The following is a 24,331-nucleotide window of genomic DNA, read 5'->3' as shown; positions in this document are numbered from 1 at the left end:
AGTCCTTTAAATTGCAAAAACTTATCAAAGAGAAAAAAAGTGGTAGAAGTTCTAGCACTTATCTTTGGGCAGAGAGATAATCAAAGGTGTCTAATTTCAGGAATGGAGGAGAGCTTCTTACAGCACACGCAACAGCCCAAGCCAAGAGCAAATGCAGCTAGCTATTTCTCAAGAGTACCTTCCAGGATCAAATCCTAATTCTACATTATCTTTAGCTTGAATAGTGCAATTATAGCACTTCAGATCGGGGTAGGACAGATACTTACAAAAGTTGACAACATAGCATGTTCTCCTAATCGGTGAATACATGCTTCTAAGTTAGACTCCATGTAATTTCAGCTTCCAAAGTCTTTATGTCCACAAGTCTTTTTTGCTACATTTTTCTACAGGCAAAGGACTTTACAGTCAGGAAGGTATCTAGTTACTATAGTAATATATTGCAATATTAAACAAATGTTCAGGAAACAGCTTGGTCAGATGGGAGAGTAATTCACACAAACTCTGAAGTTTTCTGAAGATATCCTTGAGACACGTTAATGAATTGTTGGGGAGAAGTAAACTAGTAGATACTAGAAAAGAAATAATGTAGTGAGAACTGTAGAAGCTATTTGTCTTGGGTAAACTGTCATTTTGATTTCCATCTTTCATTTCTGGGGAGCTAAATATACTAGCATCATTCATTACTACCAAAAATGTTTCAGTTAATCTTTAAACTCTTTCACATATTTGAATGTTTTCATTCTTGATTGACCATTTTTTGAGCGGCCTGGTCTGGTCTGGATATAGCACTGTAATGTAAAGCAAAGTATTTGTGTGAAAACTCAGTTAGGGAAGCAGGTAGAATTATTTCCATTGCTCAGAACACAGAGAACTTTTCAAACAAACCCAGCTTTGCTTCAGTGGGCCCTCAGGAGATGCTAACACTCATCTGCTGCTGAGGTAGGAAACAGAGTCTTTGTGCCCAAGCTAGGTGACACACTGAGGCAAACATAGGTCATGCATATGTGAGTGTCCACGGCATGTGTATGCGTATTGAATGATATAGTAGAGAATTATAGTTACACTGGTGTTGAGTGGCTGAATGTGCATGACTGAAGCCATATGAGTTTCGGTTACCTCTTTTGATCCTGTTTCCTCATCTTGCAAGAGTCCTAGCTGTACAATATAATTATACTTCTCTTCACGTGCTTCAATCTCTGCCAGTAGCTGTTGATGCTGGGTAAGTCTCAGACTGCTAGTAGATATGTCCCGAATAGTCTCCTTGGCTCTCATTTCCCTTATTATTTCTGCTGCCCAGGAGAAATAGTCCCACACCTAGAACCCAAGAGAATATGAAAGACGAAGTTAGAGCTCAAGCTTGGGTTATCAGAGGGGAAAATCATAGGCTAATCATTCAAATTTGAATGAATAAAAGGTAATAAGCTCGCAGATAAGAAAGAAAATATTCCATTAGGGATTAGAGTACTTCTATGAATTTTAACAAGGGTGGAGAATGCAACTGCAGGTATTTCTACTACTGTGTTAAATCATACATATTTTGTAAAATCATAATCATGATCAAACTGTGTCATATCACATCAATGACAACATTATATAATTTATTGCCCTTTAGCCTGTCATTCCTTAAGTATTTTCTGGTGTTATGCCTTCACAGAGGATAAAACAACATCATCCTACTTTTCTGTGACTTAGCTTTGGCTAATACAAGTCTATTCGAAACTCAAGTTGCACACATATTCTAAAATGAGAGTTAGAATTCTCAAGTGAGGAAAAAATTAGCTTAGCCTAACAGAGGTGGAAAAAAAGGAAATCACAGGTCAGAAAATATTGCTTAAGCACATCAGGTATGCAGACTTAGCTTCTGGTTTGTGCAACTGTATGACAGAGATTGGCACAGAAACACAATATTAGAAGGAACAAAGATACAAAATGATAGTTTACTTTCAAAATCCAATGAACCAATAAACATATTTAGAATATTTTAAAATGTGTGAAGCATTCAGCTGAGGCAATCATGGACAAGAAAATTCTTAAACAAATCTCTGAGAATTATTGTCTGACTGTGATTGAAGAAACTTGTGCAAGTAAAAATAATCGGACATTTTCTGCATGTCTTTTTCTGCACTTTATTCTGCACCTTCACTGGTCCACTTACTTTTGACATTTCATTTGAATCAGTAACAGGTGGTTTGCTGTTTTGTGTCAGTAGGTAAAAAATAGCACTGCAAGGGACTGTACTGAGGTTATATGGGATGATTAAGTTTTGTTCTCATTCAGTTGTATTTGGATTATTTGATTCAATTCAGTGGTGGTAAATGGTCTCTTAGTTTTCAAGTGTATTTTATAAGACTGTTATGTATAGTAAGTGCTGGAGAAAAATGCTTGGTTGCTGCTGAGTTGATCTAGTTGATCCCTAGATCACTGTCAGAAAGACAGTGAACAAATGAACCTTTCACCTAAATCAGTGGAGCCACCCTAAGTTTCCTTAGGTCATATTTTACTTAATTTTATTTCCCTATCCGGCTGACAACCTTAAGACAAATTTGCTGGCAAGTTTTATTCCAGGTGGGCATACCCTCGGTATTCTGCTTCTCAGCAAACATGAAAAAAGAATGTGAACTACCAGAGGTATCTTTAATTGACACTGAAGTAATGCCTGGAACAGTTCAAGTATACAAAGAATGTAAAGGTATCCTAGAAATCTACATTATCAACTTCCTCCATGATAAAAGGGGGCACCGTTGCTGTTTTAGTATCTGTTACTGCAGTACTTGCAGCAATAATCTATTGATTTGCACTGGTATAGCTCAAGTGCATTCATTGAGACTATTGACATTCACAAAGTCTTCCATGGAAAACCATAGCTCAGTGACCTACTGAGTTCTTTGGAGATAAAACTATTGCGTGTTGCAGATGGTGACATTATGCTGATATATGCATGTCACTGTGTTTAAGCAACTTGAGAGGTTACTGCAAAGACCAGTGAGTTAAATTTGATATGTTCCATGAAGTTAGTTAACTGAGAGTTAGTGCATGCGCTGAGAGAGAGAGAACATTTAGCGGTTATACATGGAAACCTAACATCTATTTTTATCACTCAGTAGGAACTGCAGAGTCTTTGAAAAGACTACTGCTACTTCCGTGAAGCGATCACCATTTCTGATACCTGTCCATTACTAGATACACAGTTGGATACAAGCTTCCCCTCCTACAGAAGGTAAAAGGTCCTTATCCCTTTAACACATTCCTAAACAGCAAGCACCTAAATACTTGATTAATAACACAGATAGAACCTGCAGCCTTTTACATCAGCCTTTGCAGTTTGGAAGTACACCTATGATTCACACATGTTGAAGGCAGCTTTCCCCCGTGTACCAATGAGCTGAAGGCAAAAGTGCTTACATGTGCCTGAAACTCGTAAAGCTTGTATGCTTGTTCCAGAAGTTTCTTGCGCAGTTCCACTTTAGACTTCAGGGCCTTCCAGTTGGTCACTATAGCCTGCTGCTTTGCTTTCAGTTCTTCCACCTGCTTCTTTGAGCCATAAGTCAGCACACGATCTGCAGAGTGGATCAGCTCCTGCAGCTATACACCGGAACAAAACAAGAGAGCAGGAGAGACAGTCATAGAGACTCTCTCTGCAATTCAAGCAATATTTTCTGACCCAGCATTTCTCATGCTAAACAAAAGCTTCCCTAATTTCAGTTCTATGGAATAACAGTGACATCCAGTGTTCGCTAAGATTCTTCACAACAGGGATTTTTCAAATCGGCAGGCAAATTTTGCTTCTTCTTCCTATACCATTTTTCACAAGATCAGTGCGAGTAATAGCTAACCATACCTTGTTTTTCCCAGTGACCACATAGATCAAGGGTGACTACATCCTTTTCTCATGCTTTTACCTTTAAAAGTAACAAGCAGCTGGTGGGATGAATTTAGTGTTACCTGCCACAGGGCCAAGACATTAGGCCACTGGTAAGTAATATTGGAATAACTACTTCAGTAAACTCAATATAACACACACTGTGTTCACTATACAATTTACTAAACAAAGAGATGAAGAGAAAACTAGTCTAGGTCTAGTTGAAGCTAATAAAATCTCCTACATATGAGAAAGCTTTCTAAACAACAGCAGTTCTCATGAGCTGAAAATTTTCACAAGTCTGTACAATGAGCCTTATGCTTCTTTCTTACAGTCCAATTCCTATCCCTCTAAACTTTATGAAATTCCAGACTGCTGCCCCATCCTTCATTCTATAATCCTCTATCAATGCATGATTGATAATGCATTTTGTGTTCCATGAATTGTCAGTTCCTCTGCACGTAGAACAGGTTCTGTATTTTAAATTGTAATCACCTGGAACACTTGGAATAAGGTTATAAACTCATCATAAAGTGATCAAAAGTATCCCTGTGGATCACTTCAATAGTCAGCACTCATTATAATGTGTCCCTTACTTGTAAGGTTTTAAATGACCTACTTTACCAGTGCCATCAGACCTTGAAAATATTAAAAAAAGGGAAGACTAAGGAAGATCCTTAGGGATTTCCTCAGTCTCACACATTTCCAGGTTCTCTCAGGTTCACAAAATGAAATTATTACTATGATTGTCTTGGAAACTTGAATTTTGGCTACACATTAAAGGCCACAAATGGCTTTCATTACCTGCTGCTCATTCCCTGATAGCTCATGCTCCAGGGCCACATGGTTCCGGAGCTGAGTTTGCACCCCTCTCATGTCCTTTGCAACATCATCTGGAATACTTTTGGATTTCTCCTAGAAGGAAGAAATCAGAGGAAGCTCTGTTACTTTGTATGCCCAAGCAAAACACATCACAAGCCTACATTAGTCCTTTTGTGTAGTGCGACTCACAGTGCACAGTTAAGGACATCCTGGGTTACACAACAATGATAGGTAAAAGGAAGATTGAAAAATCTGTCCTAGTACATCTGCCCTAGTAATTTACTTGTAAGTATCTCTGTTACTAAGCTATCCAACTGTACTCTGAGAGATGAAGGTTCAAGTCTCCTCAATCGGACATTAGTGGAGAATGCCTTCCATGCTTTGAGGTGAGGATCAATGGTAAATAGCTACTGCAGTAACATATAGTGAATTGTTAAAATAGCATTAACAACCAACAGTTTCAGAGAATTCTTTGGGATACAGGTAGTCTATCTGTGAATCATCTTTAGATAAAAATTGAGTCATACATGCTCGGTAAAGATTGTTGTAAAGATGAAAGAAACTGAGAGACTATCACATAAAAAGAGATTTATTTATCTCAGTTAAGGTTCTGAGGGGATTTATTTGTTACACAGACATGCTCTGGGAACAGAGCAAGCAAAACTAAAAGGCATTTCATCTGGAGGACAATACTGTTGCTAGAATAAAATTATTAGAAACTTGTTCCAGGTCAATTTAGGTGAAAATTTAGAAGAACAGTTCTAACCATTCAGAAGTGTATTTCCTTAACAGATTCACAGGCTGGTTTGGGGTACCCAACAACACATCTGAAGAAGGTGCTCTAAAAGGAGATGCATGTTATAGTTGCCTATGCTATGATGGTACTGCAGCTGGTGACTTAAGCAAGATCTAGTACTATGTTCCTTTGAGAAATGGCTTTCCCTAGTAGATCTCTGACCAGAGTACATAGGAAGGGAGTGGGAAAGATGCCTGAATTGCTCTCCCACTCAGCAGTGAAGCTTATTAACAAAGTGTGATGCAAGAAGTGTATATTTGTTGCCTGGACCAAATAGCATGAACTATCACTTGTCACTACCACAGAATTAACTGCTTCATCACAGAAGTTACATATGCACCAGGTTCTGAAAAATCCAGCTGTTATGTGGTAAAATATTATGACATTTGCCTGTCCATTCATGACTGGGATTGAAATCAGGAATAATAGAGTTGAACAGGGCAGCCTCTGCCTGCAAAAGCAAGTAGAAAATCTACTACATGTAACCTTACTAAGTCCTGTTGCCCTGCAAACAGTGGAAGCTCTGTTGGATCACTGCCTCCTGTTCATGTCCACATTAGGGAAACCACACCTCTCCTTAGAGCAAGGTTGTGGTTTCTCCATTAAGTTCTTCAGGATGCTCAGACAAAATAGAAGGATAAGATTTTTTGGGGGACTTCACAATGGGACTGTTTGAAATTCTTGCCAATACTGGGCACTGAAATGAGAGGAAAAGATTTTGGGCCTAGCTTTTTGCATAAGGATTACCTGACAACCTTCCAGGCTAATGGTCACTGTATTCCAGACAAAAGCTTTTTCCACAAGACAATTCTTTCCTCAGCACATAAGGCTACAATGTGTAAAATAACCACCACAGTGAGGCAGTAAATAGCTTCTTGGGCTTGATGACTGCAAGCAACTTAACTATATGCACTGTACTGCGAGACAATTTAGTTCAATTCCTGGTCTTATTAGCTTATCCTGCAGATCAGCAACTCTAGCCACACCTGGTTTCACCAGTGGTTCTCATAAGGTCACCAGTCAGGCTTCCAAGGATTACCCAGAACTGTTTTTTCCTTAACACTTGGAAAAATCACAGGTTTCTTGAGAATTTTTTTTTCTGAAGTCAGCGATAAGCAGGTTCAGAGTCATAAGAACACTCCACAAATTAAGCTGAAACGAAGTTTGCTTTATATGACAATTTTCCATTATTTTTTACCTCAATATGGCCCAGAGCATCTGTCAGATCTTGGTAATACTTGTGAATCACCTCAGCATCTCTCAGTTGCTCACCTCGTAACCTGGTAATTTCCAACAAATCTTCCCAGGAGTTCCTACAAAGGAGGATAGGGAAAAGAACCATGTACAACATTCAAACTAAGAGTAAATCAGATTAACAGTCAGAAGAAAGACTGAAAACAAGCTCTCCTCTGTCTTTGTTTTTCATTTCTGCCATTAAATTCTGTTGGTGCGATTCTCTGAGGGGCAGCATGTCTCTTATCCTACTATATCCATGTCCTCCTGTATGCTCCAAGCAATTTAATAGATGGTCCTACATAAGGGTGTCCCTCTCCAATATGCTTTTCAGATTTTATATGCAGGACTTGGAGGATTGAGTACTATTCCTTCATGCTTCTTTTTTGATCCAGTTTGGATCAATGCCAGACATCAGAAGCTGAGAGCATCTCAGTGTTCTGCAGGGCAGTCATGGGATTCAAACTTTAAAATCAGAAGCAATAAAGAAGCCAACTAAACTCCTAGATTTTCAGTTAGGTGATTCCATTTCAAAGGATAAAGGAAGTTCACTCACTCCTTACTTGTAAAGCGCTTCTGATGCTATTTACATGAAGCCAAATCAGCAAGCAGATAATGTCTGCCTTATGATAGTTTTTTAAAATCAGGCATGGCAGTAGTTCTGTATCAGTGAATAAATTACATATTTTGCAATTAGAGAATTGGGTGGATGTGCCTTAACCTTTTTCTAATTCCTTCTCACTTCCTCCTCCACAAGAGTTAATAGGAAGCACAAAGCATAGAGCTAACACAGGTCTCCTACCTTAGTTCCTTCTGCCTCTGCCGAATTTCCCGGGACTCAGAATGCCCACAGTTCAACAAGTTTTCTGCCAGCTGCTGGCAAGCCATAACTCTTTTTGCAGCTGCTTCCAAATGGTGTCGGAACGTGCCATATTTGGCACAAAGTTGCTTTTGGAGGAAAAACAACAACAAAAAAGGCATTTTGTGTGATCACTTTTCCCGAACTCATAGGAAAGACATAGATATGTTAGAGTGGGTCCAGAGGAGGGCCAGAAAGATGATCAGAGGGCTGGAGCACCTCCCATACAAGGACAGGCTGAGGTTGTTCAGCCTAGTGAAGAGAAGGCTCTGGGGAGACCTTGTAACAGCTTTCCAGTACTTCAAGGGGGCATACAGAAAAGCCACGGAGGGGTTCTTTATCAGAGAGTGCAGTGATAGGATGAGGAGCACTGGTTTTAAGCTGAAAGAGGGTAGATTTCTATTAGACATTAGGAAGACAATTTTTATTGTCAGGGTGGTGAAACACTGGAACGAGGTGGTTGTCCAGAGAAGTCATGGTTGTACCATCTCTGGAAGTGTTCAAGGTCAGGTTGCATAAGCCACCTGACCCAGTGGAAGGTGCCCCTGCTCATGGCAGGGTGGTTGGAACTGGATGTTATGAAGGTCTATTCCAACCCAAACCATTCTATGATTCTACGATAACTGCTCAGCTATCAGAGCATAGCCAAAAGACAGATAATAAGCTGATCGTATTTGGAGATGGAGAAAATGCAGATAATGACTGGATTCTAACTCCAAAGGTTTGTGATGCAGATGGGAGGCAGGAACATTATTACCAGAGAGAGAAACAAACATCCAATGTACAATCAATTTCAATTAATAAATTATATGTTTTCATTTCACTAATACAAAAGTGTATTCAATACCATAATTGAACGATGCAGTCCAAATTTAAGATTTAGGACACAAGATATTTTGAAGTAAATTATAAAACATAGAGTTCTGAGTGGCCATTGAGGTTAAGAAGTATAGCTGTAGACATCCTCAGCATTTTGTGATTAAAAAAAATCTTTAATGAATATCACACTGAAATATCTGGTTATTGAAAATAGAAAGGAGTTGTTCTCTGAAGGTGCAGACATTTTAGCATGTGTGTTTTTCATGCATGTCAGCCACCATGGTAACAGGATGTAAACGTTAAGCAATGCTGCCTGCCTTTTATAACGAGTCAATCCTTCCCACCCACTCTTGACTCCTTTCTCTTCCCATTTCCCAGTTATTTATAGTTATTTCTTACTCTACCTTCTAAGTTTTCAAGGACAACCTTAGAATCTCACTGCATACAGTTTAGTTGATTTTTGATCTGTTACTCAAAAAACTCACCAAGACATGTTCATAATCATTTCCATAGTCTTCAGAGCTGGCTGTTTGTTTCTGCTGGGTCATCCAGTCTTGCAGATCTTCATATTCTCGTAGAAACTCATACAAAACAAGAGTTTCATCCAGCTTCTTCCCTCTGTGGGGGAAGGAGACAAGAAAAAACAATTAGACCAAGGGAATATAAGAGGAGAGCAGTCAGTAACTTTCTTCCTGTTAATACTCAAACCCTCTCATCATCAAACCTCATTATCTTTAATGAAAGAGCTGTCTTTATTTCTCAAGACTGTAAATTATATTTGTAGGATGACAGCTGTCAGACAGGCCAGACTCATGCGCTGAAAGTCCCAGAAAAACACTTTGCCTAGCTGAGCTCTGTCCCTGGTTTTATTTTATGTTTGGATTTTTGTGTAGTTTTTGTTTGTTTGGGCTTGTATTTTTGTTCCTTCCCATAGAATATTCATTTTTTTTTCCCCCCGTATCTATCCTGATCTGTCTTTCTAATGATAATGGCAGTACTTATGAAAATTAGAAGGAAATCTTTCTAACTGGTGCACTAAGAAGGCAAGTTCTATGAAAGACGTTTTATGCAGTTCTGGTCATATTGCCCGTTCAGCAAAACTGCTGCAACTCGCTATTTCTGATTGTCTAGAGTATCCTTTAACGTAGCCTGACATGTTACAAGCCTTCCATAGTAAACAAAACTCCAATTTACCTGCTAACACTGCCTGGCTATTTGTGCAAGTATTCCAGGAAAGATGAACCTGTCTTCCCTGTTTGAATCACAAACACTCATCGCAGGATTTGCAGCCTGCTGAGAGACTCTGGCCCACCACGGAGAACATAGATCGGAAGTACAAACCAGAAGATCAATAAGGCACCATGAAACCCAGATTAACATTAGGCATGAATGAACACAAAACATTCCTGTGTTGAACACACAGGAATGTTTTGTTATTTCTAAATTGAGCGTTTCTTTTTTAAACATTTAATTCACAGGATTTTCTATTGATGTCTTTACTTTTCAAATTGTAAATAAGAACAAAAACAAAAGGTAAAATATCAGTGTTTCCTCTAGGCTTAATAATGCTAATATTCAGACTCATGTACATGTTATTCTGCTTGCAGAGATCCTTCTCCTCCCATTCCTTTTCTGCGTGAAATTTTAGTGGAAGAAATGAAATTTAGGATCCAAGGGTCACTTGTAGTTTATACCTTGCTGCTGCTAATTCCTGCAGCTCCTGGAGTCTTGAATGAACTTTTTCCTTTGGTGCATCAACCTCATCATACTGGATGGAGCCCACAAGAGGAAGAGTTTCTGCATTTTCACTCAGTTCTTTCATCAAATTTTGGTAAATAGCAATCTCATGCTCCAGTGCCTGGCAGAGAAAAGAGTAGATTGAGAAGCAGTTGTCCAAGACATGCATTGTTTGAGCTTTTTCACCAGCCTATGGTGTAGTCACAGAGACATCAAAAGAGGAGAAAAACTTTCTGGAAGCCTGTGATGTTTCCAAGACAATTAATTTTAGACAATATTCTAGCAACACCTTTTGGAAAAAAAAGTGCACATAAATTCAACAAATTAAGTGAATAAAGACAACTAGAAATTCCTGATGCATTATTAGGCAGAGAAAAGTATTCTTGGACTAATACTCTATCTGTATCTTTGATTCTAGGAAAAAAAGGCTTCCGCATGCATCTGTTGAGACTGAAAAAGAAGATAGCAGAACACAGTTTTGGCTTCAGAAAAATGAGGATATTTACTGTTTTCCCTTTTGCCCAAACTATATTTTTTTCCAGCTGTATTAGTAAGCTGCATTGATCTCTTCTGTCAGTCCACTCTCACGTAGACCTGTATCAATGTGAAGTACCTTGTAGATGGCTGGACACTTTAGTACCAATAAGACAGAAAATTTTAAAACTGTAGACAAACGAGAAGATCAGGCCAGCATACAGGATTGAAGCAGGGAAATACCTTATGTTTCTTGAGGAGTTTCAGTGTTCCGTCTTCATCCTTACCATAGTCCTTGCTTGTCACAAATGGATATTTTTCTGCTATCCAAGCCTCCAGGTCTGAAGTATTCATTAAAAACTATCAGTTAAAGAGAAAGGAAATTAGTTTCTACCTCAAATTTCAAAATACTCATGTCTTTTTTTTTATGTAATCAACCCTAAATGGAAACTGCACTCTAAAATTTACTGTGATGTTTTATTAAATAACAAATAAATAATATCTAATCCCAAGAATGTCTATTCTATGCAATTGTTCTGTCAAATCATATGAAGGTGAAGGAGGCCACATAGCAAGACATTAGTGCAGGTTAACTAAGGTCTTCTCCAGGCATCAGAGCTTTGGCAGTAAGTTTCAAGATGGCTCACATTTCTTACTCCTATCTCATTATCCGGACTTGACTCTTTCTTTATCTTATCCAGTAAGGGTAGGGATTAATTGCATGATATCAGTGTGATATTTCTCCTTCCCTTTCCTAAGAAGTTCAAATCACATATAAAAATCAGGCTTCACAATGCCTATTGTATGGACAGCTCTTTCTATAGATGGGGAAAATAAGAGCCAAATGATCAAATTCACCAGGGAACATACTTCAGGCTGGCAAATGAACTCTAGGCAAATGCCATTGATGTCTGTGACACTGCCTGTGTTATCTGAGTAACTACACTCCTACATGACCCAATGATGATGGAAAAGCTGGGTTAATGAGATAAATATTTGCATGCAAAATTTTTTTAAACATGATAAACATAAAGGTCCAGTTGCTTGTTGAAAATAATAGAGCCAGAAGTCTTAACTCACATTGAAAGAGTGTTATCAGTTTCTCAGTATCATTTTGTTGCTTGGAACATTGCTGCCTAGAACAGGCGAAAGATAGTATGGTACAAGAGATCCTTTCATTTTGATTCCTTGTCATAATTCTCCAGTATGAAGTGCCAGTTCAGGATCCATTGTATTAGTCAAGTCAAAACCTAAGCCTTACTAGAAGAAACGCGAGTTTTACACACAACCATAAGGGATGGGTACAGAGTCCCAGGTAAACTTCCAGAGCAGCAGGTCTAGACCAGGGGCTGCATTCAGCTATGTAACCCAACTCTCCATTCCCACAAGTCCAGCCTTGAGCAAGTGAATTGAGTACAGATCCAGCTAAACTGTTTCATTATTCACTTCAAAACTTTGGACCTCCTGTTCATTTGAAGAAACTACTGTGTAAGCACTTTGCTGTAATTTGTACCTCCTGGAAACCAACTGAGTGCTGCAGCTGCTTCAGCCTTTCCTCGCAAGCCTTCTCCAAGCCCTGCCAGGCAGTCACAAGCTCCTGGCATTTTTCATTTATTTTCTGAGCTGATGGGTGCTGGCTAACAACCATTGTCTTTCCTTTATCCAGGACCCGCTGGACTTGCTGTTTGTGGGCATTCACTTCTGCCTGCAGTTCCTGGGAATGAGATAAGAGGAATAAAAGAACACATATGAAGACAAAGACATTCTATGTGCTCCTAGTCCTAAGCAAAGCTGGCAGCTGGTGGTGGCGGGCAGAGTATAGCCAGTGGACCCAGGGACTGTCTGTTTCTACAACAGCTGCAGCCTCAGCCACCAGTCCTAGCCCTGTTCACGTAAAGCTCTGCTCTTGGTGCTTTCATTGAGGGAGGGGATAAGGGCTTGTAAGGTGGCTGCAGACATCCCCTAACTACCTTACACCCTCAGCATTACACAAAGCGCTCAGCCTGGTTCTATCTCCTTCTCCAGGGAGGCTTGGGAGGTGGAGCTGGACAAAGGATGAAACACAAAGGTGGGAATTCAGAAAAAGGTGTTGAGCTGCTGATGGGAAAATAAAATATGCCAGAAGATAACTGGGTTGAAGGATGACAGGAAGAGAGACATTGTCAACAGTATCATGAAAATCATTAGATTCCAGCTCTATAGACTCCCCACTGGTCTTGCAATCTTTCTTATGGAAGTTGGAATCCAGGGGGCTGTAAAATCCAACATTGCCTCTGGTGCAGGGGATCTCTGACGTACTCCTCTGGCTGTGAGAAACTGCTCCAAAGAATCAAACTCCAGATATCAGCCTTAACCTACATTTATAATTATACTGAGCGTGGCTTGTTCAAACTATTTTACAAGCAGTACAGAACTAAAGTAAACATCAAATGGTTGTTACATGCTCTCCTAGAGAATCTAGCATGCACACACCTCAAGACTGAATGTATAATGAAGCAGTAAGCATAGAACTAAAATAGAATGAGCATATAAGTCAAATATATAATGATGAATATATGTCAAATATAATATGAGTCAAAATATTCAACCTAGATCTACCCACAAAGCAAAAAACTGAGGTTTTTTTCTATTTTGTATGAGGTACACTAGATCTTTACCCACTTTGAATGGGAAGAGATACAAAATTTCTTGTAATAATAATAATGCAAAGTACAACAAATTTTGTCATTTCCCACAAGAATTTCATGTTTCCTCTGAAAATCATCACCATATTGCTGACTTGTCTTAATCTACTGGAATCATTTTAGCTGGGCTAGTGCTGGCTGGAATCAGAGAAAATATTAATTGAAAATGTGTCAATACATTTTGCTTGCAATAGCTTTCTTGAAGATAAAGGAAAACTATTCAGGTACTGGTTTACAGGCTGAGGTGAAATGCAATGCACCAACATGCTATAATACACTTGATAAAAGGACTTACTTTGTGTTTTTGCAACAGGCTTTGAGCCACATCCAAGGACTTCCCACAGTTGGTGGAATGGGCAACAGGCAAACGCTCATTAATCCAGTTCAATTCCATTTCATGATAATGGTAGAACTCATAGAGATCCACTACAGCTTCCAGCAATTTACGTCTCTCATCAAGAGGTGCTTGCAAAGACTCAAACCTAGGGGTCATTCATTAAACATATGTTAAACCAAAGTTTTATCCTGATTCTGCCAAGTGAATGAGGCTATGATACTGCTGTGAAGATTAGAAAACACTGGACACTTCTCTGCAATTAAGTTCCAACTGTTAGTTCTGGGTGCACATACAAGTACGCCTTCTTCAGAAAGCTATTTGTGGCAAGTGTACTTATATGATATCACTAAATATAAGCAGAGGAAAAGTAATTCACACTTTTTTAGGCTTGTCATAAGTAGTAGTAAAAGTATCAGTAGTAAAAATACTACTTGTCATAAGAAATGGAGGCAAAAAGAGAGTGACATCTCACCTTTTCAGATATTTCTGTGTTTCATCCAGAATCCTCTGGGAGTCAAAGTGATTGGTGGCCATTTTCCTTGCATGAGATACAATAGAATTCATTTTCTCTGCCAGTTCATGTGTCTCCTTTTCCAGCTGTCTGTGTTGCTTGAGCAGAGCACGGCTGGAGCGCAAATCATGGCCTGTTTCAGATTCCTGAAGAACTTTCTCAATTTTCTCTATCTTCATTTTGGCATCCTGCCAGAAAAACATTAAAGCATGTACTGACCTTTCAATATGTTTTTCTTTCACTCTGCCCCTCTCATGACAGCTTCCTGGACACAATTTTTAAATCCATAAGTCCTTTCTTAGCAACACAATGGACAGGAGTGTCTAAAAGTCATCTCCTGGGAATGTTGGAATGTTTTGTTTTGCACACTACTTTGGACTACTATCTGAGACACCAAAGTACATCATTAAAAATAGCCTCTTTGAACTATCTTTAGTGACATAATACAAAACAATCAATCTTGAAATGCTTCAGATTGTAGCTACCACACAACAGCAGTTCCATGACATATTGGTATCAAAACAGCTTCACAGCACATTGTTCTGCTTATACAATTTGCCTGGATAACAATGCATTTAATACAGTGCCATGCTTTCAGCCCCCAAAATGACTCCAAGAAAGCAGTTATATTTGCACAGCACTGAACCATGCAGAGAGTTTTGCTTGTTTTCCCAGCACAGGATGGTCACACAGATGTAATGCTGAGCCCGAGTTCAACAGTTTTGTGTCTTGATGCTGTGCTGGCACTGTTGTCCTGCTCATAGCTTTGGAGTGACCTTGGTCAGCATTATACTGGGTTTTCTCTCCTCAGACTGTAGACAAAATGGACATACACTTTTATCTGGATGATATTTTGGTATTTATGGCTCTTTTTAGTGAGGACTACACAACAGAGGAACCAGGCTCTGAGGCTGTTCTCCCCTTTTATTCCCCATCACCTTCTGACCTGGAGCAGTTCCATGAGCTGTTCTTGCTGCCCAGCTTGTCTCAGCTTGTCACCTCGCTCTATCATCTTGCTATACAATTGCTTCCACTTCTTTTGAAGCTCTGACATCTCCTCCTGCACAGAAACTGCAGCATAATGGTTGTCTTGAATCAGTTGATTTCCTTTCTGGAAAAATACAGCACATCAATTTATTGAGCTGATCAGCATTTATGAAATCTGCGATAAGATGGAAGACTTAGCTCCAAGACTGCCTTCACCTTTATCAGCGTTGCAAAGTGCTTCTCATTAGCCATCATTTCCTTCTCAGCAGCCTCATGCCATTTCAGTTTGCGTAGAACATTCGTTGGATCACGATAGGATTCATCTGATGCAATCTTGTATTTCTCTTCCATCCATATCAAAAGCTCAGCAGCATCACGATTAAACTCCTTACAGAAACAAACAGGATTAAATTGATATAACTTTTGATTCTGTGGGGGTTTGCAGTGCACCCTTTCTTTTAGGATCAAGGCTTAATATTTTTTTTCTTAACAGTTAGGAAATGTGATATATTTTCATATGAAAGTTGTTCTACCTAATTAACACTCTTAGCTGAAGATGTACAATCTTGAATAATTGACAAAGTTTTAGGCCCTAAGAGTAATATGCCTTAGTCCCTTTTTTAGTTCATTTACTAATCTGTTGCCTTTAATTGCCAGTGAATGTTTACATTTTTTATAATATATTTTAACTATAAGTGGTCCCATCTTCCTGTATAACTTTGTATCTCAGCACTGGAAGCTAAATTTGGTGCCAAAACTACAGTTAGTATAAATAACTATGCAAAATTATTAAGGCCCAGAACAAAAATAATTAATGAGCAGAACAAACTCATGAAGTAGACACAACATTCTATTGATATTTTTCATTCAATATCTCCATTTTTGTTTTAGTGTTTTGCTATAGTTATAGTTTTGTAAGACTTATCACCATTGCATCATCTGCTCCCTTGGAAGTGAAATTCTCTGTCCCATAGCCAACGAGAACGTGAGCTGCAGTAGGAATGCTCAGCAGTTTCAAATTTGTCCCATATTAAGAGAAAGCATAAAATTACTTCACACGTGATTGACCAAATCTTCAGTATCAGTCCTTTTACCTGCAGCTGTAGGGAATCCAACAACCTCTGTTTTCTCTCAGCATTGCTTTGTATCAGCCGTTCCCACCTTTGCCGGAGAGTGACCATTCTCTCTTCAATACTACCAAGAAAAACAGGGAGTCCAATGCAGTACTAGTCATATTGGTTTCACTTGGTTGTACTGTAGTCATGACTATGATATAAACGGGATCTAGTTCAACACCTCTGTTGACAGGATGAAGGGATATATGGCCCTACCCCATGACCATGCTCATATCATCTGGAAAGCAGCTATTGATTGCCAGCTGCTCTGGATTTTCCTTTTGTATGGCTGTGTTACATCAGTGAGTTGCAGTCATGTGTGTTTAACTAAAACTCCCAAACCTTTTTCTTCCCCCAAAGTTCCACCTTTAACTAATAAGTTTCACAGTGATGAAAGTGCAATGAGGCTCTGGAATGGCCTTCTAATGGTAGTAGTGCTGGCAAGAAATCAGATATTTAGAGCAGTTTTATAAATTTCTGGAAGGATTTTTCAAGACATTATCACTTGTGATCACAAGAACATGGTCTTTTTGACCCAAAAGGTCCTTTCTGACCCCTGCTTATAGAGAGGTCCTCTTACTTGGTCCTAGTGGATCTAGCACAGTAAAGGAATTAGAGATGACAGTTCAGCTTCAAAAAAAAACATGAAACAGCTACTCCTGATGAGCTATTTCCTTGTGAAGTCTTCTGTATATGTTTAAAAGCAACATAAATTCTAATATATGACACTGATAAATGAAGGAAAAATTGTTTTATGTAGGCATTTAATGAGTTAACACTGAGGAAGTTTTAACTGTATGTGTAATTTCTGATACAAGGCAAATTATTCTAGCGTTTTGTCAAATTTGACTTCTAACCTAAATCCTTTTGCTTAGCTGTCCTGAGAACACAGGAAGTTTGTTTGTTTTGAAAAAAATCCCCTTTATTTCCCTCATCCAACAGATCAGAGCTTGGAGGCAACTAAATCATGGCTCAGAGAAAGTTTTTCACTTCACTTTAATCACACTGGATTGTTGATTAAAGCTACACCGAAAAGAAAGGAGTTTGGACTCACACATGGGATGCAAAGTGCCTGTTCTCTATTAGGTTCACCCCATTTTCATTAAGTGCTTCAATTCGTCTCTTCAGTACCACCAGCAGTTGTTCAAATTCCTCATGTTGCTTTAGCAAGCTTCGAACAGCATCTACATGGTCCTGCATTTAAGAAAGAAAATTTGATCACTTTTTTCATTGGTCATATGTTGTTTCTGTAGTAATGAAAAAAAACTTTAGACCTCATTTTCCCTGAGTTTTTTAGGGTGTTTTGCATACGCCTAAGGATGTTCAGGGCTACAAACAAGCAGCAGGTATTTAGGTTTGTATCATATCTGGTTCTTTTGTTTTATGGTTCCATTTTCACCTTTTAAGAAAATCTGCATTCTGAACCTATGCCAGCACTCTGGCACATCTAGGGATGCGAAATATGAAAGGCCATGCGTAGGTAAAACTGTATTTTACATAGTTGATGCAGAAGTATAAAAGTTTCAATTTCATCTGAAAACATGAAAGCTAGTGAGATACCAGAATCTCCTCCTTCACTGATCTTGGGAATATTGCCTGCATTTGTTTTTTCCCTTAATTTGCTTTAATATCCTTAAAATGTTTAATGAAAAGAAAAAGCTTTTCATCTTAAAAATTCAGGTATTTACTTCACTGAAAAACCTCCCCAAATTATTTTCAAGCTGAAACCTTTTTTTTATTATTAGCCACCAAACCAATGAGTCAATTGTATATAAATCATTTGATGTGCAAATACATCAACAACTCAAAACTGTAGCTGTTTCTAATTTTTTTTGAGTGAGATAATGACCTTCACTCTTATTAAGTCGAGTAAAAATGCAAGAACACTAATAAGAACCTGAAAATTTAGTTTCCAAGGATTAAAATGCCATGACCATAAGAATGAAGAAACTGATTCAATTAAGAAACTTGTTGCTAATCCCTGGATAGGGAGTCAAAGTAGAAGAAAACAAAAGCAGGTGCTTCACATACCCCAAGGTCATGTCTTCGGAGAAAGGCCTCATGGCCAGAGAGGGCTGCATTGATACGGTCTCCCTCCCTATTGAACTTCTGTAATTCCAGGCCATCCTGCAGCTTTTTCCTTCGCTGTTCCCACTTTTTCTCCAGCTCGTTGTTCTCCTCGGCAAGCCTCTCCATGGACTGGTGGACATCTACAGTCCTGTTGTTACTGGGTTGTCCGTGGACTACTTTTCGCCCTAGCTCTTCCAGCTGCACAAATCTTCCCAGAGTCAAAAAGAAAAATGGGACCTCACTGCTTGAATACGAGTATGAGTTCTACTTTCATCACAGCTCTTTGCTTTCTTGGCAGTGCCTAGACAGGAAACTTCCCTTCCTCCCTTTCACTCTTTTCATGCTAGCCATGCTTGTGCACTACAAAGTGCCGCTGTTTGTTTGCTCAGGGATATGTGCTAGAACCAGTGAGACTTCCCCTTTTGGACTGAAAGCCCATATAAGCAGGTTTTGCCATTAAAAGGGTGAGGAGGGCCAACTCAGTATCTGGAACTCCATAACAGTGCAGAAGGAGGACAGAAGATGATTGCAAATGGAAGCATAAGGCCTGAGAAGGGAAGGACTGGGAGAACTGAAATAAAGTGCAGATGGCGCTATCCCAGTGTCAGGAGAGCTTGTGGAATACTACTCCAAACATATAGCTACTCCTTCTCCCTCCACCAGCCATCAGGATAACTATGCAAAAGCTAACTGGATTTTGTGTTCCGCAGCCTCTTTTTGACACTAAGTTTCAAGAGCATTTGAATAAACTCTTGGCATCACTTTTATACCCATTTTATGTACACAATAGACATGTTTCATCTTCACAGTGTTGTTGTATCACCCCATACTGCCCACCCTGATAGAATCTCTCTACCTTTCTTTCTGAGACCTTATTTCTTTCAGCAGGTCCTGATGTTCCTTCAGCAGTTGCTCTGCAGAAGCCACGTCCACACCTATTTCTTCACTGCCCAGTTTCTCCCGAATGCCTTCTGCCCACAGGAGGAGCCTGCGGCAGTCTTGCAGGAAGGACTGTTGGGTTTGGGCCTGTTCCAGAATATCCTGCTTCTTTTTGGTCTCCAACTTGAGCTTTGCCAGAAGTCTTTCCATGTTCTCCACCTGCTCGGTGATGGCCCTGCTCTCTGTAGGGTTAGTGTCCTTAATCCTACAAGAGGAAATAAAATACATTGAACTGGATGAACACTTCAGACATTTAGGACTTGCACCAGCATTCTCTAAAATGAATGGATTTGGATAGTTCCACTTCCATTAAAAAGAAAGTCAGCAAAGGCAACAAATGCTCCACAGTGGCAAGAAATACTGGTGTGAATATGGTGTATGGCAGAAAGTGTATCTCTCTAAGAAAGTCAAGTAACACTGCTGTGGTTCGATGACTCATTCCCATGGTGGATGTACAGAAAACTTAAAGAAGTAAAAACTCTTTAAATTCATATTTCAAATCCAAACTCCTGTGCACAATTCTCTGCTATCTTTCTTCCTTCATCCTTGCTTCTCTCAATTGCCCTCTTTCACGACCTAAAATATACCCAGTTCAAAATATGGAATCAATCCCATTAATAGAGATAATTTGTCAGAGTCACAAACAATCCTGTGGTATTTACCTTCCTACAACAGTGAAGTCTGGAAGCAATCACTTCAACTATCACCCAGACTCAAGAGAGATCGTCTCAATCCAGCAGGCAACTCAGTTCTTCAGGTTGCCAGAAAGAGAAACTTCAAAATAAACTTCACAAGTTGCTTGTTCTCTTTACAGCCATAATTTACAAAATTATCTTAAAGGACTAGCAAAGAATACGGAAAAAAAAGAGCAGGCTCCTTACGATTTTGCAACACTCCGCAAGTATTCAATTTTCCTCTCTATCACCAGGACCTCTCTCTCAACTGCAGACAGTTTGCGCTTGTTTGACTCTAGGCCAGCAGGTGAATTCCCTGGTTCCAGATCCCTGAGTTGAACCATCTTGTCTTGCAGTAGTACTCCTATGCTCTGACAGTCCTGAAGAAACATCTTCACATCAGCCACTCCAATCAGCTCGGAGCCCTTCTCTTCCTTCAGAGTTTCCATGCATTCCCACCTTGGAGAGAGAAAACCCAATTACTTGCATCTAGCCTCTGCCACTACCCCAAAACTTGCCTTCACCTAGGCAGCAGATTCAATTTATAGCCTTTATTATACATGAGATACATCCTTTTTCTATTCAGAAAAGGTCTTGTATAAAGATTTAATCGGAACTTAAGTGGGCTGTGGGGGTGAACACTAGCACTCCTCGGCAACCTTGAAGTTCAATCTCAGTGCCATCTCAAGCAAGGGAACCCTGCTCAGGTGACCAGAACACGCTGAACATGATGAAAATAAACAATAGTAAACATCAAAACCTGGCTGTGCCTCAGTTCCGGCTGGGTGGGATGATCCCAGGAGTATGTACGCAACAGGCACAAAACACACATTGGGAAGTCAAACAGATTTTGATATCCCTTTCAATATTTGTGAAGGGCACTCTCACCCTGAAATTTAAGTCACCAAACCAGCTGTTGCAGCACAAAACAGACAGAACTGACCGGAATACATAGTGGTCACTGGTGGATGGATTCATGTCATGATTTAACACACAGACACAAATTGCTGCAGTTTAAATATCTCAGCATCAGAGGCCTCTGGGTGACAGTGGGACAGGCTGCCAGGCAGCTCTGAGGACCAGGACTCACTTTTAGCCCTAACTTACGTCCCAGACATGTCCTGCTTGCCTTTCTGTGGGACTGGCCCTACTGCTTGAGGCCCCTCTCCCCTCACCGGCTCCCTATCCCAAAGGGTGCAGCTTCTCTGTGCCCAGACGGGCAGTTCAGGCTGTTGGAGCCCCGAGCTGTCCCTGTGCGTCCAGACCCATGTGCTCCCCAGCTGGGGCAGTGCAACAGTTGTCAGCTGCGAGGTCCAGTCCAGGCAGCTTCCCCTGTTCCTTTGCCCCAGTCCCGGTCTGGTAGCAAGAGCCACACCTGAATGCAGCAAACCACAGACACACAAAAAACCTCCCCTCAGGCCAATTTCAGGCCAATTCTGGAAGTCAAAAATCTGTCAGACAGATATTTTCTCAGTGTAGTCCAGATTGGACGTGAAAGGTCAGCTCTCCAATTCCACCATCAGACAATCCTGTTTTGCCAGTTACACCTTTACCTGGTGTTGATCTCTTCCAGCCAAATCTGGATCTCATAATACTTGCTAGGACTGATATTTCTGTATTTAACAGCTAATTTTTCAATATCTCCCAGCTGGCCTTTGCCTGCAGCCAGTTCTGTTAAAAAGCTCTAAAACAGAAGAGATAAAAGAACGCAGAACTTGAGGTTTTTCCATTTCTAGGGACACAATTCTCAATAATCCATCATATCCACTCATCTCCCACTTTAACAGCTGGCTTCTCTGTTTACCTGTTTGCTGACACCATACACACCTGCACCTGTAGTTCCCCTATAGCCCTCTGGACCTCCTGTGATATCCCCACTATGTCTATGCATCTATGTCCCACTCCACTGGGATGCAAGTGCAGGATATTTTAATCTTCTGTCCTTATTCTTCAAGAGGCATAAGATAAACCACAAGAAAAGTCCTTTTGTATCATGATATTTGTACAGGATACCACACATGCAAGAGAAGTTAAAGTGATATAACCATATAAGCTTAAATAAGCTTCGCATAGTTTATATGAAATAAATATCTGATCTATGTACAGCTTAAATGAATGAAAGGACTCTCAAAACTTCATTTCTCAACTTTATCTCTTTTCCCAAGGTCAATCTGATTTAAAAGTTATCATCAGTGAGCAAGGAAAAGGAGTACCTGATACTTCTGCTGCATGACCTCCACATTATCTGCTTGAGGCTGAAGAGTCCGGAAAATGTTCTCTTTATCTTTTATCCATGACTGGAAATCTTCACAAGAGCTACAGAAGCGGTAATATCCAATTATTTCCTCCAGAGCCTTTTTTCTGTCCTGTAAAACAGATGAAGACTTAAGTGTTGCTGTAATAACTCCTTGCTGCTTGAAGAGAAAAAATAAAATAAAAAAGATCCTTGCATTTAGACTACAATATACAGGTGGTAGCTTAGTAGTTTTGCCACACACTGCCAAGACAGAACAGAGGATGCTATCCTCAGATCACAGTCCTTATTCCTAGAGCAACAGTGGTTTGAAAGTGTGATAGAAGCAGCTGGAGAGTGCTCAGTCCATATCAGGCAGCAAGGCCACTGTGCTGCTTGCTGCTGACTGAAGGTTTACCTCAGTAATCTCAGGAATAGGTAAAAGTCTCATACAATATGTTTTTGATGGTCTGTATGTAGGGCAGGATTGTGGCAGGTGGGAGTGAAAAGTAATAAATGGAGGATGCAGATTATGCTTGTTTATGTTCTTTTGGTATTGGGTAAGACAGCCCATAGATTTAGGAGCTGCAACAAGCAAACTTTGGGTGGTGTGTGTGTGTCTGACTACATGAAAGAATCGACTTGTGAAGTAAAAAGACTAGAAAGTAAATGGAAGTTCCCCAGTAAAAATATGTTTTGATACAAAACTTCAATGATAATCTCAAGCCTTGATGTCTGATGGGACTTCACAGTGTTGAGGCACATTATTAAACTGGAAAGCAGAAGCCAGCACAACACTTAACCTCCCCTTGCACTGCTTTAGATTTAGCTATTTTTGTGAAGCGCAAAGCATTGGAGCAGGTACTATACCTCAGCCATGCTCTGTAGATTTTCATAAAGTGAATCTATATCATCTTGGGCCTTCCAGATGTTGTCTGGAAGAAAATGAACATCTGGACTGGAAGTTCCAGGAAATGCAGATTCAGTTGTCGCCTTGGTTCGACTGAATGCTGGCCTTGTTGTCTTTTTATTTAAGTCACTTGGAGCTTCTGTTTTCACCGTCTGCTAAGCAAAATTAAATAGAATCAGTGCATGAACATATCCAGTTTGGATAAAAATTTCACATGGAAGGAAAATCTCAATCTTGAACTTGCTAGTACAAATCACAAGATTATGACTCTTTAAACAAAAAATTTCCAGTACATATTCAAATCTGTTCCTTTGTTTAATTCTGAAGAAATGAACCAATTGTATTCGCATATTGAGACCATCTTGTCACATGCTTTTTCACGCTTAAGAACAAAGTCATACAATTATTGTTCTAATAAAAAGTAATGTTGGAATGATGAAATAAAGACCCAAAGTGGTGCTCATAGCTGTCAGGTTGATTTGACTAAGTATTGAGGGATCACAGAAGTCAAATAAACAAACTGTGAAATATCATGTCTCCTGACATTTGTCGCCAAATCAGCTGGTCTCAAGTGAAAAAATTTACTTTATAGTCAGGGAAAAAGAGGGGCATCTTCATCCTGTGTGCCTTAGATGACCATCCTGTGATGGTACAAGTTGTTCCTGGAGATGCGAGGTGGTTCATCACTACATTAAGATGCAGAAAAAATTGCCAGGATATATAGATTAAAAGTCTGCTTTATTCTAGTGTTGTTAAAGAGTGAGAAAGGATTTGAGAGGACTAGTAGAAGGAACTAATATAGATGAGCGTATTTCTAGCACTTCATGGGACATTGACTAGGTAGGCTATTAGTGCCCAATGAACTTCTTTGTAATCTAAAAATTTGTTTCAATCCTAATTAAAAATTTCTTCTGAATTAAAAAAAAATGCTCTTTTTTTATATCATTGGAATATTCTACCCTGGCAAAAAATGAAAATATTTTACATAATTAAAAAACATTTCATTTACATTCTTCAACAAAACATGACACAATCCCTCATCTACTTACTGCAGCTGGAGCTTGCTCTGCTGCAATTTCTGCCTGCTCTTTCAGGCGGCTCATCTCAGAGGAGTAGGATGCAATCTCCTTCTCTAGGCGCAAGTGGCGATGCAACAGTGCTTCAGCACTTGATTCATCTTTTCCATAGTCCTTGCTGGTCAGAAGAGGCTGTCTTTCTTGCAACCATGAATTTGCTTCATCAATGTCAGCAAAGTACTGAAGGGAACACAGG

The 24,331-nt window shown here is 39.6% G+C and overlaps 1 protein-coding gene across 1 annotated transcript in view; it reads right to left on the bottom strand.

Moving 5' to 3' along the window:
- The window catches only part of SPTBN5 (spectrin beta, non-erythrocytic 5), a 95,358-nt gene that overhangs the window by 55,778 nt on the left and 15,249 nt on the right, over positions 1 to 24,331 (bottom strand). The window contains exons 11-32 of the mRNA XM_069857985.1: positions 24,109 to 24,315; positions 23,020 to 23,211; positions 22,130 to 22,282; positions 21,470 to 21,600; positions 20,124 to 20,375; positions 19,160 to 19,447; positions 18,265 to 18,511; positions 17,288 to 17,427; positions 16,213 to 16,312; positions 15,335 to 15,505; positions 15,078 to 15,242; positions 14,093 to 14,319; positions 13,579 to 13,765; positions 12,113 to 12,313; positions 10,843 to 10,959; positions 10,083 to 10,246; positions 8,874 to 9,006; positions 7,513 to 7,658; positions 6,676 to 6,790; positions 4,664 to 4,774; positions 3,403 to 3,582; positions 1,117 to 1,314 (exon numbers count right to left, since the gene is read on the bottom strand). Of these exons, the coding sequence (XP_069714086.1) occupies positions 1,117 to 1,314; positions 3,403 to 3,582; positions 4,664 to 4,774; positions 6,676 to 6,790; positions 7,513 to 7,658; positions 8,874 to 9,006; positions 10,083 to 10,246; positions 10,843 to 10,959; positions 12,113 to 12,313; positions 13,579 to 13,765; positions 14,093 to 14,319; positions 15,078 to 15,242; positions 15,335 to 15,505; positions 16,213 to 16,312; positions 17,288 to 17,427; positions 18,265 to 18,511; positions 19,160 to 19,447; positions 20,124 to 20,375; positions 21,470 to 21,600; positions 22,130 to 22,282; positions 23,020 to 23,211; positions 24,109 to 24,315 (3,825 nt within the window). The remainder of the gene's footprint in view (positions 1 to 1,116; positions 1,315 to 3,402; positions 3,583 to 4,663; positions 4,775 to 6,675; positions 6,791 to 7,512; positions 7,659 to 8,873; positions 9,007 to 10,082; positions 10,247 to 10,842; positions 10,960 to 12,112; positions 12,314 to 13,578; positions 13,766 to 14,092; positions 14,320 to 15,077; positions 15,243 to 15,334; positions 15,506 to 16,212; positions 16,313 to 17,287; positions 17,428 to 18,264; positions 18,512 to 19,159; positions 19,448 to 20,123; positions 20,376 to 21,469; positions 21,601 to 22,129; positions 22,283 to 23,019; positions 23,212 to 24,108; positions 24,316 to 24,331) is intronic.

The sequence above is a fragment of the Phaenicophaeus curvirostris genome, chromosome 5 (assembly GCF_032191515.1).
Source record: "Phaenicophaeus curvirostris isolate KB17595 chromosome 5, BPBGC_Pcur_1.0, whole genome shotgun sequence".
Lineage (NCBI taxonomy): Eukaryota > Metazoa > Chordata > Aves > Cuculiformes > Cuculidae > Phaenicophaeus > Phaenicophaeus curvirostris.
Note: the sequence above shows the minus strand (reverse complement) of the source record. Positions and strands in the feature narration are given on the sequence as shown.